The 10,663-nt window shown below is 47.4% G+C and overlaps 1 protein-coding gene across 1 annotated transcript in view; it reads left to right on the forward strand.

Annotated features, from left to right (window-relative positions):
- The window catches only part of INHBA (inhibin subunit beta A), a 10,481-nt gene extending 142 nt beyond the window's left edge, over nucleotides 1-10,339 (forward strand). The window contains exons 1-2 of the mRNA XM_063115296.1: nucleotides 1-246; nucleotides 9,447-10,339. The exon at nucleotides 1-246 is cut by the window's left edge and continues 142 nt beyond it. Of these exons, the coding sequence (XP_062971366.1) occupies nucleotides 1-246; nucleotides 9,447-10,339 (1,139 nt within the window). The remainder of the gene's footprint in view (nucleotides 247-9,446) is intronic.
- The last annotated feature ends 324 nt before the right edge of the window (nucleotides 10,340-10,663 follow it).

Raw genomic sequence — 10,663 nt, forward strand, 5'->3', positions numbered from 1 at the left:
CCAACTCTGAGCCCGACATGGTGGAGGCCGTCAAAAAGCACATCCTCAACATGCTGCACCTGAAGAAGAGGCCCGATGTCACCCAGCCCGTGCCCAAGGCGGCGCTTCTCAACGCCATCCGCAAGCTTCATGTGGGCAAGGTGGGGGAGGACGGGTACGTGGAGATCGAGGACGACATCGGCAGGCGGGCAGAAATGAATGAACTCATGGAGCAGACCTCGGAGATCATCACGTTCGCAGAGTCAGGTGGGTGCTGGCACCGGCGGGGGCGGGGGGCGCGGCAGGGGAGGGGGACGCGTGTCTTTGACAGTCCCAGGAGGAACTTCTCTTCCCTCCGGCTGGAAACTGCCTGGGAAGGCTTTTAGGGATTAGGTGATGGTCGCAGCTGGAGGGGAAGCGGGGGAGGGGACAGGACTTCACAGAAATGAAACCCTCGGTGGCCGCGGTGCTGGGGATGGCCAGCACACACTCGCTGGACTCAGCCAGTCACACGGGGAGGAAGCCCGTGGGTCAGCCCCGAGCTGGGAGCCAGTCTGCAAGGGGCTCCCTCGCTCTGCCTGTGAAACCAGATCTGAGCAGCCCCAGGAAAGCCAGGGCATTTGGGGGTGATTGGGAAGCAGGGGAGGCTTCCAGACCCCATCCAAAGTTTTTATTGGGGGCTGGGGGGCGGGGGGAGTGCCGGGATCAGGCTGGAATGGCACAGATGAAATCATTGTCTTAAAATGAGCCTTCCCCTTTAAAGGTCCAATCTGGGGCCACATCAGAGAAGCAGGGCACATTTATTAGTGACAGTCATTTCTACCTTTAGAAATTGTAAGTACACAGGCACCACATTCTACACAGTGAAGAGCTACTTTGGGGGCAGTTGACATTGAATCAGCAGTCGCTTTCGGAACGCTGACTTTTGCTCTCTGAACCGAAAAACAAACAGACAGACAAACAAACAAACAACAACAACAACAGAACGGTTTTGTTCTCTGTAAAGTTACCAAGAGCTCTCTGCAAAGGAATGCAACCTTGACAAAGTGTTCTCAGATACTACGCTGAACTCTCACTCAATCCTTAAGAGGAAGAACTTTAATAAATAGCTTGTAATTGGTGGCCCAGAACCACACTAACCTGTTGCTGAATAGAAAATACCTTTCAAAAATATGGGCCATAAACTTGGAGCCAGGCTCTTTTTATAGTTATGTGACACAGATCCTTTGCATGCTACAAGTCCATGCATGCCGGGCACACAGATGTGTTAATGCCATGTTACTTTCATGGTAATACCTGGCTAAAGAATCATATCTCTTGCCAAATCCATTTGAAAGGAATGCCATTGCTTTGTTTGGTGGAGCATATGGCCAGTGAAGTATGTGCCGGGACTCTCGACATTTTTGTTTAAAAGTTTGCTGCAGCAGTATAAACAATTAAGGCAACACTCAGAATTTCCAATCCTGAAAACCTGTTGACTCAGATGTTCTGTTTTCAAGAAAACTGTGAAAGACCTGGGCATCTTTTTCAGGGAGCAGCTTGCCTGCCGGCTTTGTGGCTTCTCCTGGTGTCCCGGCCCTCCTGGCAGGACAGCTCTCTGACCAAAAGCCTCTCTTGCTTAGGAAAAAAGTCCCGCTTTCTTTCCCTAAAGCTTTGTTGATGCAGCCCCAAAGGGCACGATCATGATGACTTTATTTTCTGAAATGTCAGGTGGGCATTTTCAACTTGCCACCCCATTTTCCTCAGCCTTTCATGACGGTAAGGTAGGGAAGACACGCTTATAACAGTGGGTCATGCTTATGGAATGGATTCCACGGGTCTGGAGGGCTGCTGCACATCCCACCAGGAAGGAGCCCGTGTGTGTTTTTAGACACCCGTTTCCACACATGATGGTCTCAGTGGCAGCTCCTACTGAACTGGCTTTAACCGCATCACATGACCGAGCTTACCTATGCCTTTGACCAGCTTTAACTGATGCTAACAATATGCCCCGTTTCTGACTTATACTGGCTCGTACAGCAAGTCCCCCTCTTGGCATGTAGACACTTGGCAGTGGAAGAATTTGGCCATTTACATTTTTCTTACTTATGGCCTTCATCGCGGTGCTGACCTTTCAGTTGCATGAGATCTTGTCATTTTTTACTTCTCTGTTATGTGTTTAGTTTGAAAGAGAATGAGCTACTTTTTAGAAAGGTAATTTGTTGGACTTACACACTGACTAAAGTTTAAGGTTTGTAACTGGAAACTCTTGGTGAGTTTACAACTTGACTTTGGGTTTTTACAAGAGGTTCATTACAATTGCTTATTTTTCTCATCTGAGAAGTTTCACACATCAAGTTCAAGTTGATTTAATATAATTTCACAGATTTAGTGATTGCTATGTGGACAATCTCCCATCCAAGCAAAGTGCCATATGAGCATTTCACTGCCAATTTTGCTAACTCAGGAGAGACACTTGTCATCTGAATGATCGTAGCGAGCATGTGACAGTGCATGTCAAAGGTGTACGTCCTGTTGCTTCTGGAATAATTCGACTTTAATAACATTCCAACTATGTGAAATGTCAAGATTTTTGGAGACTAGAAAAGCACATCCTTTTATTTTTTCTTTATAAGCTGCATTGTGCAGCATAAAATCCAGTCAATAAATGTCACCACCTGCATGCCACAGACACATACCCACAGATGCACCTTCTAACCTCAGTACTCCTCAGTTTGGGGATACATGTTGAATTTTTGCCTTTTCTCTCCTTGGCTGTTGGGTACAGGCAAAGCATGGCCACAGCAGCAGAGGGATTACAAAAGCTAAAGTGCCCATAACTCTTTTAACTGATCATGTCCCATCGTGCTCAGGTAGAAAGTGCCCCATCTTTGTAGAGTTGATGTGAGTTGTTGACTAAGCAGTGGGGAATCGTGCTAAGTCTCTCTGAAATTTATTCCAATGAATAAAAATGATTGCTTTTTTATATATGTCACCCATCATTGCTCACCAAGGTTGGTGTGTTCTTTGCATGGCCCACACAAAATCCTCAATGTATACCTTAGGGCCTTAAAGAGAGATCCTCTCTTCATAGGAGAGCTGGAGGTTGGGTAAAGCCAAGCCAGCCACACTATACCTGGCACTGAAGCTAAAAGTAGGGGCTTCTTAGCCCCTGTATTTTATGTTATCTTATTTTTCTTCATGACAGTAGCTGGACAGTCAATGTACAATAGCAATATACCATTGAGTCTCCATATGCTGCCAAATGTGTATGCTGACTCTGGTAATTAGCTTAGCAATTGATAGCACTTGTGGAAAGGATTTAGAAAGAAAGAGAGATGAAGCAGCAAGCAATGGATAATGCTCACATAGCCTAGGTGTTGTTGAAAGCAACACATAAATCTCCCCTCTTGGAAGATACTCTTTACAGAAGACTTAAGTTAGAAATGTACACTGCCCAAACAGGGTTCTGAGAAGGTTGGCTTGCATGCCTATTTCCCCTCACCCCAAGAAAGCCATCTCAAAGTGGAGTTGACTCCACCATGCCACGCCCATCTTCTGAACTCTCCAGTGAATCCCCCCTCACTGAAGTGTGTCTTTCCAGGTGACACGCTTTCTTCTTTGGATATTGAGAAAAGATCGGCCACAAGAGGGCGCGTGCCAAAGACTTTTGCTCCTGGTCAGCTAGTCTTTGGAGGGAAAGGCAGTTGTGCCTAATGGAAACCCCCTCTGTAACACCCTAATCTTGGTGATTATCTGTTGTTACCTACTTCTTCTAATCCTCCAGAAAAAGTTAAGATTTTATGGGATGGGAGAAACACGACTACCTGTAATACATTAAGTGAGACAGAAGGAAAGGAAATGGGAATTCTAGTGATGTATGTGAACATTCCGGAGCTCTGGGGAAGGCAGAGAGTGATAAATTTCGAAAGCAAACAAAGCAGAGAGTGGAGAAATGTGGCCATGAATCACCAGCGACACTGATTTGCTCACGAGTCGCTCCCTAATACAGTCACCCGGTTGTACAAAAATGTCTTTCGTCTAACATGTCTTTCGTTTGCCCTGATTTTGTTGCCTGTTGTGCCTGGCCTATGCACACTTTTCCCCAGCGACAAATGACAAGTGACTCTGAACAGGGAGGGAAAGGGCTATTTCTTTAAAGCCTGCGGGAACGTGTTGTTGGGCTTCTGAGGCTGCATTCTTGGGGGAACTGAGGGTGAGCAGAGAAATGGGGGAAAGTGTGGAAGGGACTAGCTGCGTCACGGCCTGTGGAGTGGGGTGTACTGGAGTGGGGGCGCCAGGGGTGGCAGGGTGTTTTAATTTTGGAGAACTGGAGTGATACCTTCCCAGGCACTTTTCACGAAAACACGTATTTTTCTTGGCTCTTCTTCTGCTAAAAAATACTTGAGCATGATTTCTTAGCTGTAGTTCAGAATTCTTCATACTTGACTAGTCCCTAGGTCCAAAATCAAATGTAAAAGTTCTCAGGAACTTTGGAAGAAGTCTCTGAAATTCTGTAGATTTAACCTTAGGATTTTTTTTTCCTACTTCTTCGAAGAACCTAAAACCCCTTTCTCCCTAAATATTCAACCCTCTTTTTCATCACCATTTAAATGGAAGAGGCATGGATGATGGATGTTTGTGGCTGCGCATTTACAATTCAATAATGGAAACTAAAGAGAGATATTAAGGCTAAAAAATTCAAGAAGATAATTTATGACCAAACCTATAGTTTTTCTACAGACAAGATCCTCTACTGTAGGTCAAAGGAGGAATCACCTTTTAAGACCTCACTGGCTGCCTTCTGCAGAAGTCCCTGGAAGCTGTCCAAGTGCACGGTTAGTGCTTCAGAGAACACACACGCTGTAAATGGCAGTTGTGTATACCCCTACCATTGACTATACCATATCTAGGCACAGTGAAACCTTGAGGAAGCATGGAAAATTAAAGTAACAGACACCTTTTATTGCGAGGCTTTCCCCCCTCCCCCCATGGTGAGTTTAAATATGCTCTATAAACAAGGCTCTCCACATTAACATTAGAGACATCATTATTAGCCATTTATAAAAGAGCAGCATGCTTTAAGCAGGACCCTGGTGAAGAAAACAAAACAAAACCGAAACACTGCATGTGCGTGTTGCTTATTTGATTGGAAACGCTGCCTGCAGATCTGAGATGCTGGGCTGCTGGATGAGTAGCATTTCGCACCCTAGTGTGGGGAAGAGGATGAGGGCTTGGCTGCTTAACCCTTGGCATGCCTTCATGATTGAGTTATTAAAAACACTTGAACGATTCTGAAAGCAAAGGAAAATGTGCTACCAACACCCTTTCGGGTGTCTTTATTTCCTCTGTCCAATCCCTCCCACCCAGCAACATCTCAAAGGTAACTCCCTGGGAGATACAAAATTTATCCCTAGCCATATTTCTGCACCTTTTTCTCTCCCTTTGGTATGTGTCCACCAGGCTCGTAGAGGTTTAAGTGATGAAATATTATCACCCACATGGGTTTGCGTGGGACTTTCTCAGTGAATTACTCAGGCAGAGCAGGCTGTGATACAAGCCTTGCTCACAAGCCCCGGGAGGGAAAAAATAGCACAGAGTATAAAAAGAACATTACCAGAAAGTAGGTAACGAAAGGTTAGCAAAGCAGCTATCTCTGGTTAGCCAGGTAATAGTGTAGGAACCCAGCGTGCACCTGTACAAGCTAATGCTGTACCTCTCACGGAGCATTATGGGAAGGCTTCCACTTCAGGATTTCACAGCACAAGATATTTAAGTGAAACCTGAAACCGATTAAAAATTGATCCTAAACATCTCAGCCTTAGGCAACCTTCCATTTCTCAATTTGTTATGCATAGAGATTTGAAGATTGAGGCATCCTGAAAGTGTCACCGCAGTACAGCAGTCTCTCTCGAGTAACATAGAGATAAAGGAAATAAAACTAATTGATTAGTTATTTATTATATTTTTCATACCTAGGAAATTCAAGGATTGTAATATATTTCTGAAACCTGCAGTCCTGATAAGCATTAATTCCATGTCAGCTTCCAGCTGTCTCATGCTCCCCACCCCCTTCTGCAATGAAAGCTAATGTAAAAGAAAAAATATGCACTGCTTAATAAGTCAGAATACAATAGAACTTGTAAAATGTACCTGCATATAAGGTAGACATTAGGAAGACTTGAATCTCTCTCTGTTCTCCTGAGCATTATGGCAACAGCATTTTCATGAAATTGGATCTCAGTTTTATTTTTTTTCCTGATAAAATATCATGCAGTATACAAATAGCAGTTCCAGAAATGGACACCAGGAGAAGGAGGCTACAGGCATGTCAGTTAGTAGGGGGAAAATCCAAATGTCAGAAATATGGGGGAGAGAGAAAGCACGCAGGCAGTTGATGCAAAGACAGGGAACAGTCTTTCAGTTCAGATAATTACACTGATGCATAAATCAGCACCGTGCCTCCCCACAGTACGCAGGAGATGCTATACAGTTAATTATCAGCCAAGACCAGCATGAAAGTCATTTTATGATGACTCTCTGATCCTAATATAACAGCACCTGACAGATTGGGCCCCCTCTAATGAGTACTCTCTTTGTACAGCCCTCTCTCAGGAACACTATATGATTTGCTTCCAAGTACAGCCGCCTGTAAAGAAGGGGAGGGGCTACATGGTTACTTTAGAAACCTGCTCTTGTCCTGCAGGCTGTGGGGCTTGAAGCAACTGGCCTGGGCCCGCTGGCCCCACATCAGCTCTTTGCATGTGCCATCCTTCGTTCAGTCTGAGGGTGTCTCTGGACCTCACACGTGGACAGTCCACTGCGTGCAGGCTGACACTGCCATCCAGCTCCCTCCACCCTCGCCCCTCCTGTCAGGCAAGGATGGAGCAGGGACAAGCGCCCTGAAAGCCAGGGAGCCTCCCACTGGGGGCACTGGTCAGCTGCTGCCATTTCACACTCCTTCCTAGAACAGCAAAACACAACCCTGTGCCCTCTGGCTTCTCTGATTTAGCGGCTACTATCTCTCTGTCTTCCAAGTGACACCCTGTGCCGCTCGGGAGTTCAGAAACTGTCCTGCACGGAGGCAGAAGGGAAGACAGCAGGAAGCTTGTTGCACCCTCCGGGCAGGGCGGGGTGCTCATGCTGGGAGGGAGCCCACACACTCCTCAGGCGCCTAGCAGATGCTCTGTAGGTCTACTCAGCCTTTTCCTCGGGTCTTGGCGGGGCCCTATCACCTCAAAAATCCACTTCTGATTGCCTTTTTACATTGAATTGATTAAGCTCTGCTTCCTGGAAGCTTCTCTTTCACTTTCTTAAAAAACAAACAACAAAAAACCCTCCAATTCCTAGCAAAGGGGAATACAGGATTCACATTTTGAAAGAAAAGTCACCATGCTTCCTAAAATAAGACAGCTTCCCCTCTGACTGCTCCCTGCTTTGGTGTTCTGTCTAGTCATAAACTCCGCTTTATGGTTCATTCCCACTCCTGCCAGAGACATGAGGTCGGAGGCAAAGCAACTCTCCTTCCCACCACTGTTCTTACGGCCAGCGTCCTAGCAAGTTCATACAAAGATGCCAGAGAACCTCTCACAGCCATATGCAGCCCCGCTTGGCCCTTGCCTGACTGAATTTACCACTATCATAATCACAGTGTGCAGACTGTGTTAAATTAAGAACAGAATCTACAGTGCACAACGCGCAGAAAAGCTTGCCTTCTGCTGCAGAGAACTCGACACTGTGCCTAAAATTTATAGTACCGTAAACATCTCAGGGCCTCGAGTGATAAGTATGGCTGGATTTCCGCTAGCTATAGAAATCCAGGCAGGGAGATCCTCCCAGGGAGTTGCGAGTTCTAAGCTGAACTTCTTGAAGATTGTTCCCAGATTTGTACGTGGGATACAGTGCAGCGGACAGTTGTAAGTAGGTACACAGTCATGTGAGTGAGGACATGTTTCTATGTCCACCAAGGGGTAAAAATGGAAGTGAGGGAAAATATTTGGTAGTCCGGACACCTGCTTCTTACAGTTAATGTTGTGGCATGAATAAACATGCAGGTGCTTATGAAAAGAGAAGGAAATACATGATTTTCTAACTTTACAGTTAGGCTAGATCTGAGTGGTTGCTGAACCCGGCTGCCCTGACAGTGCAGGGATTTCCTCTCTGTTATTAGCCATTGCTATTTGAAATATTCCTCAGGTGCTCATTAAGCTGCACTCTAAAGGGACAGAAGCCAAAACGGGGGGTTTGGGGATAGAAGGTGACTCTCTGAATGTAATATAACTCCGTGCTGAAGATACCTACATCTGTTAATAAGTTATCAAGTAATTGTCTACTTTCTGCTAAACACTAGACTGTGACAGTGACCTCAGATCTCAGGCTAAACTGGACTGGGAGGAGGTAGAGGAGGAGGAGGTGTGAGGGAAGGCATCTAGAGGAATCTGAAAACTGAAACACTGTTGCAGTCAGCCACTAATGGTGGCATGTGGGGACGGGGCAGAAGGAACAGCAGGCATCACTGCCTGCAGCCAAGAGAGAGCATGGGGGTCTCAGGATCTCAGGGAAACACCGTGTAGCTGCACCTCAGAAGGCAGGAGTGGGTTATGCAGAACCTGAAGTCCTGGGCAGTGTCTTTTGGGTACTGAGAGCAAAAGGAAGTCAGTAAAGGACTTTCGAGAGGGAGTGCCGTGAACAGACCCACCCCCGGGAAAGAGTCCTTTAGCTGCTGAATGGAGAAATTATCGGAGAGAGCCTGACTCAGTGCTGCAGAGGAGAAGTCAAGAACAGGCTCTGCAGTGCCCCAAGAAAATAATGGGCAGTGAAGCGGGCCATGGCCGAGCTGGGCTGTGGCCAGGGCTGGCTCGGTGAGTCCCTGCCACACAAAACTACATGGTGGGGCGGGGCAGCTGCCTTTTTGTGTGAGGCAAAATTTCCATAGCTTACTAGAGTTTACAGTGTGTTTTCCCTTTTGTTAACCCATTTGGTCTTTCCAAACCTGTAAGGTAATGGGTCAAATGTCATTATGTCCCTCCTGTTTTATAGAAGATGAAACTGAGATTAAGCATCCCAGGCCTTCTTCATTCCACAGCAAGGGTCCACAGACTGTTTTCTGTAAAGGGCCGGAGAGCAAATATTTTAGGCTTTAAAGCCAGACAGTCTCGGTCACATCTACTCACTCCCTGTTACTGTGCAAAAGCAGCCTGGCAACATATGAAGAATGGAGGATGGCTGTGTCCAGCAGAACTTCATTTACAGGCACTAAAGTTTAAGTTTCATGTAATTCTTACATATCACAAAATATTGGTTTTTTTCAATCATTTAAAAATGTAACCAGCTTTGTTAGCTTGCGGGCCATACAGAAAGAGATTTGCCGGCCCCTGTTAGAGATGGTCTATAACAGAAGACTCAGGCTCTCCTGAAATTCCTGGGTAGATGCAAACTCTGAAGTAACAAGCATCCCTGTTTTCTCTTGTGCTGTGTTTTGTGTTCAGGCACAGCCAGGAAGACGTTGCACTTTGAAATTTCCAAGGAAGGCAGTGACCTGTCGGTGGTGGAGCGTGCAGAAATCTGGCTCTTCCTAAAAGTGCCCAAGACCAACAGGACCAGGACCAAAGTCACCATCCGCCTCTACCAGCAGCAGAAGCACCCCCAGGGCAGCTTGGACGCTGGGGAGGAGGCGGAGGAGGTGGGCCTGAAGGGAGAGAGGAGTGAACTGCTGCTGTCTGAAAAGGTGGTGGATGCCCGGAAGAGCACGTGGCACGTCTTCCCTGTCTCCAGCAGCATCCAGCGGTTGCTGGACCAGGGCAGGAGCTCCCTGGACGTCCGGATTGCCTGTGAGCAGTGCCCTGAGAGTGGGGCCAGCCTGGTGCTCCTGGGCAAGAGGAAGAAGAAGGAGGAGGAGGGGGACGGGAAGAAGAAGGATGGAGGTGACGGAGGGGTGGCAGGAGACGAGGAGAAAGAGCAGTCGCACAGGCCTTTCCTCATGCTGCAGGCGCGACAGGCTGAGGACCACCCTCACCGCCGGCGCCGGCGGGGCCTGGAGTGCGATGGCAAGGTCAACATCTGCTGCAAGAAACACTTCTTCGTTAGCTTCAAGGACATCGGCTGGAATGACTGGATCATCGCTCCCTCTGGCTACCATGCCAACTACTGCGAGGGGGAGTGCCCGAGCCACATAGCGGGCACGTCCGGGTCCTCACTGTCCTTCCACTCGACGGTCATCAACCACTACCGCATGCGGGGTCACAGCCCCTTCGCCAACCTCAAATCGTGCTGTGTGCCCACCAAGCTGAGACCCATGTCCATGCTGTACTACGATGACAGTCAGAACATCATCAAAAAGGACATTCAGAACATGATCGTGGAGGAGTGTGGCTGCTCGTAGAGCTGCCCGTGCCAGGGGACAGGGAGCTAGAGTTGTCCAGAGAAGACAGTGGCAGGACGAAGAGATTGTTAAGGTTTCTGAGTGAAACAACCAGAAAAATAGAAATCAAAAACAAAACAAAACAAAACACACCTAAACTAAAAAACAAAACCTGATGAATGAAACAGATGAAGGAAGATGTGGAAAAAACCCTTAGCCAGGCTTGGAGAGGAATCAGGGCAGGAGACAGGAACGGGAGGGGAGGGAGAGGGGGGCGCCCCCCCACCGGTTGTGCAGACCCGTCCCCCGCGGGTCCCTCGTGAGCCTCGACTGGTGTGGTCTGCA

Source organism: Cynocephalus volans, chromosome 11, assembly GCF_027409185.1.
Source record: "Cynocephalus volans isolate mCynVol1 chromosome 11, mCynVol1.pri, whole genome shotgun sequence".
Taxonomy (NCBI): domain Eukaryota; kingdom Metazoa; phylum Chordata; class Mammalia; order Dermoptera; family Cynocephalidae; genus Cynocephalus; species Cynocephalus volans.